This window comes from Gouania willdenowi, chromosome 24 (assembly GCF_900634775.1).
Source record: "Gouania willdenowi chromosome 24, fGouWil2.1, whole genome shotgun sequence".
Taxonomy (NCBI): domain Eukaryota; kingdom Metazoa; phylum Chordata; class Actinopteri; order Blenniiformes; family Gobiesocidae; genus Gouania; species Gouania willdenowi.
In genome coordinates, this window is record NC_041066.1 from 10,337,052 (window position 1) to 10,350,765 (window position 13,714).

Here is a 13,714-nt window from a genome sequence, read left to right on the forward strand (position 1 = left end):
TTGAAAAACAATGCAGGCTGAGTAAAGTATCCAACATACACCATTTACGGGAATGTGTATATTCACTGCAAGAATAGACATTTCCCCTTGATTATTCCAATATTCCAAAACACATTTATTTAGTCAGTTATATTGAAGGAGTGAAGGATGGCAACATAGGTTTAACCTTGAACCAGTCAGCTGACATCAACTCCATTACCCCACATCCCTAATCCAGATAATACACTAAACAGAATGGTTGAGGGGTAAAAAAAAAAATGAATCGAAGTCATGTCTTTACAAAACCTACAAATAAAAAGCTCACTCAGGCACATATTTGCAAATGTTTTTCATTGTAGTGAAATACTAAAGAAATAAGTCAGAAACAGCACTTTATTTGATTCAAAAGGACAAACAAACATCAGTCAACTGGTTGCAGATCAAAGTGAATTCACATCCTAATGTGTTTATAACAATACAGAAAATGTAAAATAGAAAACCATTCATTGTCCCCATTTGAAAATGCACTGAAAAGCTTTTCATCACAGATAAAAAAAAACCCAAAAAACATTCAGATAGAAAGTTTAAAGGCAGAGAAAAGAAACACAAGTACATGAAATGACTACGGTCACTCGACTTATTGATGTCAAAGGGTAACAATTAAAAATGTTCCACCTCAAAATGTCACATGTATTACTTCACACACTCTTCTCCCCAGTGTAAATTATGAGAGGATGTCTGTTGGGCGTTCCGCGGCACTGTTTCACTGTCGTATCACTCAAACTCCTTTGATGTTCAGTCGCAAGTTAACCTGTTGCTAACTTACGACTTTGATGCTTGCTGAGCCTGACGCCGTAGCAACACGTAGATCTTCTCCTTAATCCAGTCTTTGTTGTACGGTTGGTACGTCTGAGTGTCCGCTCTGTACCTGTAGAGGGAGAGAAAGAAAAGGTTCACTGATGGGTTCCATTGCACTGGAACCATAAAAAAGACAAAAAAAAAAAAAACAACTAACACTTACACAAGACAGCTGAGATCTGCCAAGTCATCAGTGAAATCAAACAACTGACTGATGTCATATGTGATGGATGGACTGTTGGGGTTCATTCTCTTCAGATGTTCTTCATACATCTTGCAAACACCTGCAAAAAAAATATACAGCATGGTAACGTAAAACAGAGCTTTAATTAACATTACCATTTATATAAAAACAACAGGAACGCCATCAGTGCCTTGTATTAAAAAGATTGGTAATGCTACATAAGTTACAATACGTCTAATACAGAATATCTTGCAATAAAATAATAAATTTTTTTGGGTCACACTGCAGTTGAATAAACGTGTATTTTTAAAATTCCCTTTTGAATTAACTACTATTATAGAAAACGATTGTTTTAGGTAGAAATTTAACACAACAAAGCAATTTCCTTTCTTGGTATAAAAAAGTATTGGGGGTTGCATCTATCAAAACCATTTTTTTTTTTCAAGCAACAATAAACAATAGCTTAGCTGTGTTTTTAACAGCTCCTTTAGCAGTGTTTAGTTAGAGGCTTCATTTGTTGAAATAAATATATATATATATATATATATAAATATAAAAAAAAGAGAAACTTTAGGTTCAAGACATTTGTAATGTTGTACACTATGATGTACATAAAATCACATTACATTTCCTGAGAAAAACCTGATATAAGACAAAAGCTTTGGATATAGAAAATGGTGGAAAAACTATTTAGCACCAAGAGCATGATGAATATTTTCTTCTTAGTACAACAAAAACCTAGTAAAAATATATCGGCAGCAGCTATAGGTATGTAATACGTGTCAATTGACTCCCCTCATTGGCCAGTTTAGGTCACGTGATAGGTGCACCATGTGACTTAAAGTTCCATCAGCTTTATTTTAGCTCATATTTATTTTTAGCTACCCCGCTAACCCTTTTATTTTAGCCCTAACCCTATCCCTAAGCATAACCCAGGAAATACTCTAAAATGTGTATTTTTAAAGGTGGAATTTGCAGTGTTAAATATGCTAAAATGAAAAAACATATGTCAAATGTGGGATTCGAACCCACGGCAGCAGAAGGAAGATTCCTTGAGTCAGGTGCCTTAGACCAGTGGTTCCCAACCAGGGGTACGTGAGCAGATTGCAGGGGGTACGTGGAAAAATTAAAAATTTATTTCCAAGATAATAAAAAATATTCTCAGTCATTTCACAAGTCTGTCAATAAAATGGTACGTGTGCGCTATGACTTGTTTTTAAAGTTTAAATGGGAGATATTCAAAGAAGCTACTTTTGTGCTAAATGTCATAACACAAGCAGGTTAATTATTAGTTTTGTATTTATATTACTTATTATTTTTAGTTATTATTTAACAACAATATCACCATAATATATTAGTATTGATGATACAGTATTACTAATAAAAACGTTTACTATAATATCATTTCTTATATTTATCATTTTTTATTGCCTTGAAGGCAACTTCATTTTGTTTAATTTGAGTTAAATAAGAAGATAATGCCTGAATATTAATTGTTCAATTTAAGAAGATGAAATAAAATGACTTGCGTTGAATATTCAGTTGTGTTGTGTTCTACTTTTGGAGAATCATGAACAGGTATGAGTGAGGGGGTACTCATGGTATGACAAAAAGGCTCAAGGGGTACACAAGACAAGAAAGGTTGGGAACTACAGCCTTAGACCTCTGAAAACACAGGCACGTAAGGTTACGCTTATGTAGAGAAAATCTGGCAAAGTCACCTTTAGTGTGGATAGACTGCCAATATATAAATACATATTAGGAGACACTTCCTAATATATATATATATATTATGAAAAAATCGATTCTGTCATTATGAAAACATGACAATCATTAAAGACAGGTATTTAAAGCTGAAGTTTATTTATTTTATTTTTTTAAGGCCAAAGATTTTAAAATTATCTTTTCTAGAACATTTTCTGTGATGCATTTATACAATCTTCTAAGTTGTGGCAACTGACCCAAAATTCCCTTTCCCTTTCATGATTATTCACTGTTTGATATTATATGTCTGCCTTGTTTTACAATTCACAAAATAAGCACAAAAATAGGGATTTTGATAACATTTGCCATTTACAAAGCTACAATACTGACCATTTCTGGCTAAATGTTAACATGTCTAAGAGGGCATGGATTACAAATACATACACAAACAATGGATACAAAGTTGTCGTTTGAGATGTTTTAAAAAATCCTGTTTAAATTGATTTACACACTCACCTTCCATGCATTCATTTACAGACTCGTAATCCGCGTATGTGCGGCCCTCTGGTCTCTTTGTCGGCTGGACAAGCAAAATTGTGTGGGACTGTAACAAATAATGAGTTGTAAGATAACAAATGTAGTGGACATCACTACCAAATCGCTCAGTTCGTGTCACGTTGGTCGCCTTTTTTTTAAGCAAAAGCATCTTAGCATGTTGGGCTCCAACTGGTGTACATTATACCTGATGAACGACTTCCGCTTCCGGTGCCAATGGACAACATATCAACATTAAAACAGTTCAGCTGTCCGCTCAAAAACATACATTTTTCTAACATGGCTATCCTTATGTGAAATAAACATGTTAGTCTTGTCAAATCCCAGCTGACATTATATTTAATGGTAAAAAACCCGATCATTACTACTCGACGCAACCGGAAATCCGTCATTGTCTGAAGCACTCACCAGTTATACCACAACAGGAGCAGCTAAAATGTTGCTAAAAATGTTGGTCATTCAACCGCTAAACTCTCGTAAACCACACTCACGTACACCACAAACACGTGTTTTGATTAAAGAGTGCAAACTACACTAGAAAAGAATAATAAGGGCCAAAAGTAAATTATGGCGTAAACATTCAGACAGTGTTGGTAACTAGGCCACGGCAGACTGACTAGAAAAGGTGAGGCTACTGCTAATAATTGTAGCTTGGTTACGCTTACCATGTTTACGCTTATACGAATCCTTGTAAAAGTAAATATAAAGTTTAAAAAACACAAATTAAAAAAAGACAACTTAACACTAGTATAGCTGCTGTGCAAATCAGTTTGCCTGCTACAGGAAATGACGCCAAACCTATTCCAACACGACCGTAAATATTGGTGCTTTCAAAATAAAGGACGCAGCTTGTTTGGTAACGGGAAAACATAGTTTTTTTTGTTTTGTTTTTGTGTGTTTTTACACATGTGCCTTATTAAAAAGGAAATACTATACAGTCCTATGACGTAAAGTAGTTACTTTTACACGTAAATTAATATTTTTTTCCGTCTTGCACTGCACACATATTGTTTCTTTTGATATAACAAACTGCGTGTTTTAAAAGTCAATGTTTAAATGCTCTGCGATATGGGTCGTTAAGAGCAAAGATCAAATGTAATTCTATAATTACTTAAACAAAACATTACTGTGTTGAATTTGTACTTTGACAAAAAAAAAGAAGTTAAGTAAACAAGCCTTTTTTAACTGGACATTTTTTATTTATTCAATTATTTTAAATCAAATGTGAGCAGAAAAAGACAAGTTTACCAGATACTAAAAGTCAATTCACAGATATTTTTCATCTTTTTGCATCTGCAGGAAAATTATGAAGGTTGAGATATTGCAATCAAGACTATTCATGACGTCATCTGTACAGTGATGATAAATAGATGTATAAAGGTTCCATGGAATATGGCTTATTTAAAATGGTACTCAAGTATTTGAATTTCTGTGTAACATTATAAAAACCTGTATATTCATATGACTTTTTATTTGACAGTTATGACACAATATCAATCTATTTTTCTGCAAAAGTGAGTAGATCTGGTTATGGTCTCGGGGTGCTCCTGGGTGGTGACCCCCTCCTTGGGGTTCCTCTGCCAGGCCAGGTCACAGGCTCCCTCACCACACCCTGGCACTGGGCTTGGCACGCAGTCAGCGACTCAAAGTTATTGGCATTTCCTTGGCATCCTCCAAACCAGAATTCACTACATTTGTTTGTGGCAGAGTCAAAGTAGAAGCTGGATTTCCAGGTGTCACATGATCCCTCATCCTTGGGCAGGGAGCACACATCATCAGAGGAGGGGGCTCCACGCGTTGATGGGTGTTGCTAAAGAGAGACACGGTGTATCATGATTAGAGCCAAGACATTAAATAGGTGTAAATGTTTGCTATATCTGAGCCATAATAACTTCCAAAATGGCTCTCACACTCCTTCTCTGGTCCCGCGTTCCCTTAGTATAAAGAAAAAACTATACTATTTTTTTTTTCACCTTGTCTGCACACACTGTCGAAGGTCAACACTACATGTAGTGCAATCTTTTCACAACAGCTATGCATGTTTTATTATTGCAATGAAATAAATACAATTATTTTATTTTTATTCATTCATCACCAGTCCTCCCAAAGGAAGGGTAAGAAAAACTTCATTAAAGGTGGAATATGTAAAGAGAGGGCAGTGTTACACATTGGTGAAGGAGAAAGGAACAGGGGAGAGGGAGTCAAGGTAGGACAATGGAAGGGGTGGGTAAGGATCAACTATTTTGATTGTACCAAAAGTGCAATGTGATGCTACAGCTGTGCATATTGTGTTGTGGGGTGTAATCAATTAAGCCAGTCTGGTGACAAATGTGGAGAAAATGATAATATATTAATACTTAATAAACATAATGAAAAGTATATATTGTGATTTAGAATATTATTAATGTATAATGTGTGTAGTAAATATTATTTTGTATATTATTAATATTATGTACATGTCATGGACATGAACGAGTATGTATGCATATCTACAGTATACGTGTATATATGTATGCATGTGTGTATATGTGTGTACGTACTGTATGTGTAAATGTTTGACGTGCATGTATATATGAAACTTTGTGTAGAATATATATTGAATGTGTATTATAAAACTAATAACATTAGTTTCCTCATTTTTATTTTATTTAAAAAAAATATTATCTAGAGATTTTGTTTTGTTTTTTGAGATGGGGTAAGTGTCTATAAGCTTTTGCGTCAACCTACACGCTTTCGGCTCAATAGTGTTGTTTGTTCTGTTTTTTGTTTTTCTGAAGACTGCCAAAATAAAATTCCAATTCAATTGAAAGCCAGCGTTCTACCTTATCGCCTGCTTCACAATGGTTTAGTGCTCCGGAAAAGCAACTGAATTGGGTCAGAACTCAGAAATGGAAAGATATTTCAGTCGGAAGCTTTATATTATCTGGAAGGACAATGTTGTAAAAACCAGTACAGGTAAAATGGGTTTAGGTCAAATACTACTACTAGTCTAAATACAATAAAACCTGTATTATAAAAAACTTAAAAGTAATTGAAAACCCCTTTATAGGAAATAATCCAAATCAAGAAACAGGGGCGGTGTAGTGTACAATATCCCTACCGTGAAAGTTTCCTATGGTAAACAATGGGCATGCGCACATGGCCAACTGCGCATGCACGTCCGTCATGTTTAAAAAAATGGGTGAGAATCTTTCCTTTGATTTTTAGGGTTAGGGTTAGCGTTAGAATTAGGGTTTATCGTAGTAGGAAAATTTAAGATACGAAAACATTGTACGTATATGTGTTAATATTGATTACTGCTCTTAGTGCGCATGCGCCTGTAGGAGGCCATCACGCGTAGGATTATTTTACACTACACCGGCAGTAACTCAATCCGTAGGGACATGTGTTAGGAACCGGAAGGTCGATGGTTCAAGTAGCTGGAGAGGTGCCAGGGCATTTCTCAATCACTGTCGAGGTGCCCTTGAGCAAAGCACCGAACCCCAACAATGCTCTGGTGTGCTCCCTTCATAGTAAAAGCAGACCCAGTCTGACATCTCTCCATTAATGCATGTCCACAGGTGTGTGAGTCGGGCCTATGTGCGTGAGAATCATGTCCCTAAAATAACAAAGTGTAAAAACCCCAGTTTCCCTTCAGGGATTAATAAAGTATTTCAATTAAAAAGAAAAAAATCTAATAAAAATGCATCAGTGTTACCACAGGTGTTTGATACTCAGGACATCCAGCACGTCCAAAGCCTTTAGCTGCTGTCAGTTCATCCAAACAGCAACCAAACCTAAAAAAAAAAAAACTCCTTTTAACATTTTAAAGAGAGAAGTAACTTTCATATGATGTATTTTAGAGGCACAGAGTGATGAAAACTATAGATACCTGCTGTTAACACAATCCTCTCGTGGGCACCCCTCCCTCCTGTGCCCAGCAGCAGGCGTGTTCCCATCCGGACAACAGCCATACGTGGACAGTTGACAGTGCACAACCGTGGCAGTGTTTGTGTTTGGTCCTGAGGCTACAGAATGTAAACACAGGTGAAGGTAAACGTACTTTCGCTGGACTAAATATAACACATCTTTATGGTGTCGTTTTCAAAAGCAGTGTATCTATAAATGTATGTGCTTTACATTCAGTGGTTATTTTCTTTTTAGAATGTCAACATTATATTTTTAGGATTAAGGACATTAATGAACAGTACGATCTGTACTAGAAGCACATTAGAACATTAGTTTAGCTTAACAGTGATAGATTCCCAAATACCTGCAGGATCTGTTGGAACATGTGGTACAAATCTTCTCATTGTGCTACCACCTGCTGCAGGGACTTGCACGCTAGGAACCCCTTTGAAGGAAGAAAACCTAATAAGATCGAGGAAGCACATGCAGGTACAAAATGTTCTGACGTTTATGACTTTGCTCACGTTGTGGTTCAGTGCAGGGCTGTGAGTTACATGTCTCCACAGAATTGGGTTTTAAGTCTGAGCCACATCGAGACTCCGGGTAGGCTTTCAAATGTGCATCGAGACAACCAACCCTCCTCTCCCTCACTCCACCTCCACAGCTTCTGGTGCACTTTGGACACATGAGAGGACTGTGGTGCAATAGTGATACTTTTATTGTAATGTGACTCATTTCAGTCTACTTACCAGGCCAAACGCTGTTACATGCCAGGTTATGTGTGTGTGACAGGCTGGTGTATGGCAGGCCTGAACAGAAGGAGGTGGAACCAGTCCACTGCAGGCATGTTCAGCCAGTCGTTCACCTCCTGGTCCCACACAAACTACCTCCCTCATCTGCTGTCCTTCACCACAGGTCACTGAACACTGAACACAAAAACAGGGTTTTAACCTCGCGAGTCCATAGAAGTGACCATAGAAATTAGGGATGCACGATTTTGGATTTTTTTACAGATAACCAATATGGCCGATAACCGATACAAAAACCGATTGCAGCGATAAATTTGTTTCTCTAGTTTATCACATTGTCTTCCATTAGTCTTTTAACGCTTTTGTAAAAAAGGCTCTTGTTTTGAAGTTAAAGGGCCAACGTTACGCTAAATCGACTTTTCTGTGCTTTAAAAATTATAAAAGTGCTATTAGGGCTTCATACACATGCACCAAAGTGTTTTTTCATTGATTCCCTCAATCGTTAGTTAGAGGGTGATTTGCTCCTTTCTTACTGCAGGGTGAGCCCAAACACCTCGCTCCAATTTGATGACGCGTTCCCACTTTGATGACGAATTTGACTGCGGCCCTGAGCTGGAGAAGCCACGCCTCCAGGAAGCTCTCTGCAGTGATTGACATGTAAACAGACACGCCCACGAAGGTGAACATTTCCGCGTCCTTCGCGCAGTGCCATGTATGTATTTTCTACAGTCTATGTATGTACCTGCGAAAGCCCCGCCCCCACGCTCTGTCTCGTGTTTATAAAGCAGCATGAGCTCGGCTACGGAGTGGGTGGGAGGAGGGCGGGCCGTCCTCTGGCCCTACGTCACCGTGCGGGGAGGAGGAAGTCAGTGTCCCGTCGATAGACACGCCCACTCATGAATATGCATAAGTCAGCCTGTTTGTGTAGAGTTGCTCAGAAAGTGATTTTTCAGAGGCTAAAACTCTGAAAAACAGGCGAGTTTGGGAAAATAAACCTCAAATACTATGTTTTTGGTGTTCTTAGAACAAAAGGAGATGGGTGAAAAATAGCATGACGTGGGACCTTTAACCGGAAGTTTAGTCAGTAGCACAATGGCGGGTCTCCGAAAATCTCCAAAATGTCGGCATGAAATGTGTTTACGGGAGTTTCATGGATCAAATGACCACATGTTGATATTCTACTTGGTCACTTTCTCACTTAAAATGTTTTCAGAACTTCCAAAGGTGGAGAATCAACAGCGATATTTAGCCTCAGTGTGCTTCTAGTTTTTTGTCATTGTAGGTTCGAAATGCATCTGCATGGGAACGGTCATCATACTAATCATCCTAATACTTTTAGTATAAGTAGTCATTGAGTTTGTAGTGTATAGTATGTTAGTATGCCATTTCGAACACAGCCTATGTGTTGATCAAGGAAGCAAAGCCTGTTATTTTATCAATCAGTTATAAAGGCGGAATGGCCGATGCCCAATACTTAATTCTAAAGTCAATATCGGCCATTACAGAAAACGTGCAGATAATATCGTGCCTCCCTACTAGAAAAGAATGCACATGTGAGATACCAACCACACTGAAGCTGGAGAGGCTATACTCTGCACATGGATGTATGTTACAGGCCAGCTGACTGTTGGGCCTCTGCAGGCCCAGGGTAATACAGTTAGTCTCCTCCACCACTCGAGGATTGGACGGGTCTTGGATCCAACACTCCACGCTGCGGCGCTGTAGGCCTCCATCACAGCTGACAGAGCACTGACCGTACACTCCGGCTTTGTAGAAATACACGTGTGTTTCTCTTTGACGAGGAGCCAGAGGAACCAAAACAGGGGATTGCGCTGAGTTAACATTTTCATCCAAACCCATGAATTCACCATGGGTCAAAACCTGCAAAGTGACAAACCACGGCATGAGAGACTCATAAGACTCTAAAACATTGAAAGTGTTTACAAAATCTCCAATAACATAACATTTAACAACCTTAGAACCACTAACTTATATTGACTCATATAAGATTAAATAAAAGCATTAAGCAGCTCAATCAATGCATGTATTCTGTTTAATGTTCGTGTTTTATGACGACCATCAAAGTTGGGTTTTTGACTAACTAAAATTCATTTCTAAACTCTCACCCTGCAGACACCAGCAACACAGATCTCACTTCGACCCACGTAGCACTTTGTTCCATCCACTACAGCTGGTTTGTGGCGGTAGAAGAAATCTTCACCCAATGGGACACAGTTCAGCTCGCAGGGATTGCTCCCTAAAATGAAGATTAACAACAAAAAAAACACAAGTCTGCCTGTTTGCAAATAAGACTATATTCTATTTTGCAGTAATTACGGATAGAAATAGATTTGTTGATGTTCTTGGCAACAAACATTTGTCAAAAAAAAGGATACAGTTAATTGAAAAAATAATCTGGTAGATCCAGAGAAGTTATCATATTACGCTAATGGAAGAAAAGTACGAAAGAGTTTTAGGGCAAACAGAAGAAAAAAAATTTGGAGGCTAAAACAAAAACAGTGTCATGCACTTCACAAAAAAAGTCAAAATACAAAGTAAGTATTTTTTTTTTTTTTTACAAAAAAAAAGTTGAAAATTAAAGTTGAGATTTCTTTTTGGAGGTAAAAAAAAAAGAAGTTGACATCTATTTTTTACTTTTTTCTTGAAGTACAGATTTTTTTTTTTTATTTTTTTTTTATTTTTTACCTCTGACGTTTTTTTTTTGTTTTTTTTTGTCAGTGGCCCTAAAAAATCTCAACTTTGATTTTCAACTTTTTTTTTTTTTTTTTTTTTTCTCCGACTTTTTTCTTTTTTTCCTTCAGTGCCCCTAAAAAATCTCGACGTTGATTTTCGTTTTTTTTTTTTTTCATCTCAACTTTTTTTTAAATTTTTTTAGCCTCCAAATAGATTTTTCTTCTGTGGCCCTAAAAGTCTTCCACAGAACAACTTAACTGAATTGTTTCAAATGAATGAAGTTCTTTGAAAACAAGTTATTAATTTAGATTAACACAATTGATTTAATTGACATGGACTAAATAATGTTATTGTTCTCTAATCAATATTTTGCAGTAGTCCTGAACACAAGTCAACTCAAAGTTTTCAGTTTTTCCAACTAAATAATGTGTCGTCATTAGGCCACCACTCCGCTTCTGCTATGGTTTAATGAAAATTACTTTTTGTTGTGACCTTAAAATAAAATTTTAGTTTGCTTGATAAATAATATTACAATTTTAAGTTGGAAGAAAATACACGTATGAAACTGAACAACAAATCTGATTATCTTTTCCTAGGGATTTTTCTCGACCAATTCTAGGGAAAGCAGAGATATATTTGACATCAGACATTGTTGCAGGTTCATTCCAATGAGAATAACAGGTTTAAACTGCCTTCACTAAAACAGAAATCTGAATAAAACTCACTCAAAACTCTGAGTTACTTCAACAACTGCTGAAATTCTATTTTTCAGAGTGTATAAGAGCTTTTAAGGGAGGCTAACTAGTTGAAAAGCTTTATCTCTTCAGCTGTACCTCCATAGTAAGGCTGCCATGTGTGACGTTGTCCTTGGAAGTCTGTTCCGTCAAACTGGGAGCACTGTTGCTCTCTGAAATCTTTAGATCCAGCTGGGCATTCCTACAAAAGACAGAAAGACAGAATTAAAATACTTGATTTTTATGGTGTGATTGACAAATAATGACATATTTACATGTGTGTTGCAGGTAAGGAATGACTTGGAGGATCCTAAGCAGTTATGTCCTCCATCTGTCCTGCAGAGCAACAGACAGACAGGACGTCACTCAGCGTGATAAATATTGTAAATACTTTAATATTAAAGTAATGTTGACTTACAGAGGTGAATAAATCATCATGGCCTACCTGGAGGTAAGACACTTCCTGACCCTCATTGCCACTCCTGTGCCACAGGTGCGGCTGCAGGGCCCATAGGCTCCGAACTCGCCCCAGTAGTCACGGACAGTCTGTGTTTGCTTTAGGAAGAAAAAAAAAGCGGCAAAAACTGTGAGAATCCTGCCGGCCCGCCCTCTGGTACACACAGACCATCTCACAGCCACCACCAACCACTAACACACACCATGAGCAGGCAAGGGACTCCAAAATAGAAGGTGGGACACCTAACCACAAACCAGATCCATATGTGCTGCATAATGTCTGAATAAAGCCACTCAGTGATAAACAAACAGCATCCTTTAAAGCAGTGGTTCTCAAACTTTTTCACCCACGACCCCCAAAATAAAGGAGAAACTGTGGTTGAACACAGGCATGAACATTGAAGAACAGTCGTGTGGAGACAGGGCCATATAAGGGGGGGATAAAGGGGAGAGATTTTTGGGGCCCATCCATAAAGTCAACAAAATAATGATCCATTGTTCTATGAATCTGTGATAACCACATGTATTTATTTATCAGAATAATATCCACTTCATATCTACTGTCATCCAGGAAATGATTAAAATCCTTGTTTTAATCAGAAATAAAAATGGGTTAAAAGTGATCAAATAATGTGGAAAAGTTAATGAAATGGGTTTTTTTTTTTTCTATTTAAATCAAAGAAACTGGTTAAAAATGGCAAGTTGCAGTGGCCAAAAACTGACAGATGAAGTAGTGATAAGGATTCAAAGTGTCAATATTGGCTTAAAAGTGCCAGAAATGGAAATCAGTACACTGGCAAATAATGGGCATGGCAAATTGTGAATGTAAAATAAGCATGAACTATGGTAAAAAAAGAGGTTAAAAGTGACAATTAGGGGTCAACATATGTGACAGTAGGTGGTAAAAGTGGTGGAAAGGGTTTATAAGTGCCGAAAAAGTTTTGAAAGTGGAAAAACTGTGGAGAAAAGGCATTGAAATTTGATGGAGAAGTGGCAGAAATGGGAGTAATGTAGCAAAAATACATTAAAAGGAGCAAGAAAAAGTGATGAAAATAGGTTAAAATATGGTATGTTTGGTGTAGTTGCAGAAAAAGGGTAAAAATATGCAAAAATAATTGTTAAAAAAATATTCCTATGTTTCTTGAAGGCATCTGGTGACCCTCACACACCAAATGGGTTCCTTACCCCAAGGGCGAGAATGTCTGCTTTAAAGCATGTCATAGTAAAATTGACAATTTTTCTAGAGGTTAAGTGTTATTACATTTCTTTTTTTTTTTTTTATGTATTCTGTAAAGAACATGCATGCTGTGTTAATAATGCTGCTGAAAGTGAGACTTACTGAAAAAGCAGCACCAACCAACAACTGTAGGAGCGACAGGACTTGTAGGATGTTCATGATGGCCAAAATATCACTGCTGAACTATTAGAGATGTCCATAAATCACTCCTTGTGCACTTCAGTTTTCAAATATTTGTTCACAAGCAAAACCAAAATAGTCAAAGGCACAATATTCACAGTTTTTCCCCAAACGTGAAGGAATAGATTAATTAAAAATACAAGAAAAAAGTAAATAAGTCTTTACCAACTATATTTCTCTCTTACCTTCCTGTAGTCCCTCTCACTTGGTGGACGAGCAGCAGAGAGGAATGTGCACCTCAGTAGTGAAGGTATACGTTCTGACACCCACATTTCAACCCTCTGCTCACCAACATCACGGCCCATAAAGTGTCAGATTTCAACCACACATAAAACATAGGTTTTCCTGCTTTTCCCCCCTAAAAAAAATCTGTGTTTGTATCTTTTGTGAGAATTATCAAATGCTTTTATTCATTGGAAGCTGTGTCTGAAAGATGAGGATTTAGACACACTAATGTCATTTAATCAGTCAAAAATATTTAAATAAAATTGTTATG

At 37.2% G+C, this 13,714-nt stretch overlaps 2 protein-coding genes and 1 long non-coding RNA gene across 4 annotated transcripts in view; 1 reads left to right on the top strand and 2 right to left on the bottom strand.

Moving 5' to 3' along the window:
* Positions 1-354: 354 nt before the first annotated feature.
* Positions 355-4,090, bottom strand: LOC114457706 (enhancer of rudimentary homolog). The gene is made up of 4 exons (XM_028439734.1): positions 3,946-4,090; positions 3,242-3,329; positions 1,001-1,121; positions 355-907 (listed from the first exon to the last, which is right to left on the bottom strand). Exons 1-4 carry the CDS (start codon positions 3,946-3,948, stop codon positions 802-804), a joined length of 318 nt encoding a protein of 105 aa, XP_028295535.1. The 5' UTR covers positions 3,949-4,090; the 3' UTR covers positions 355-801.
* Positions 4,091-4,734: 644 nt separating this feature from the next.
* paplnb (papilin b, proteoglycan-like sulfated glycoprotein) lies at positions 4,735-13,462 on the bottom strand. The gene is made up of 13 exons (XM_028439903.1): positions 13,404-13,462; positions 13,141-13,221; positions 11,791-11,900; positions 11,621-11,681; positions 11,445-11,547; positions 10,044-10,174; positions 9,484-9,798; positions 7,918-8,094; positions 7,693-7,843; positions 7,533-7,613; positions 7,152-7,287; positions 6,978-7,056; positions 4,735-5,090 (listed from the first exon to the last, which is right to left on the bottom strand). The coding sequence occupies exons 2-13, from the start codon at positions 13,195-13,197 to the stop codon at positions 4,809-4,811; spliced, it is 1,683 nt and encodes a 560-aa protein (XP_028295704.1). The 5' UTR covers positions 13,198-13,221; positions 13,404-13,462; the 3' UTR covers positions 4,735-4,808.
* The window catches only part of LOC114457809 (uncharacterized), a 6,593-nt gene continuing 105 nt past the window's right edge, over positions 7,227-13,714 (top strand). Inside the window, exons 1-5 of one of the 2 annotated variants that reach the window (XR_003672961.1) lie at positions 7,227-7,312; positions 7,593-7,657; positions 11,634-11,728; positions 11,839-12,035; positions 13,414-13,714. The exon at positions 13,414-13,714 is cut by the window's right edge and continues 105 nt beyond it. This is a non-coding gene — a long non-coding RNA (uncharacterized LOC114457809). The remainder of the gene's footprint in view (positions 7,313-7,592; positions 7,658-11,633; positions 11,729-11,838; positions 12,036-13,413) is intronic. The other variant, XR_003672962.1, reaches the window with a different exon arrangement.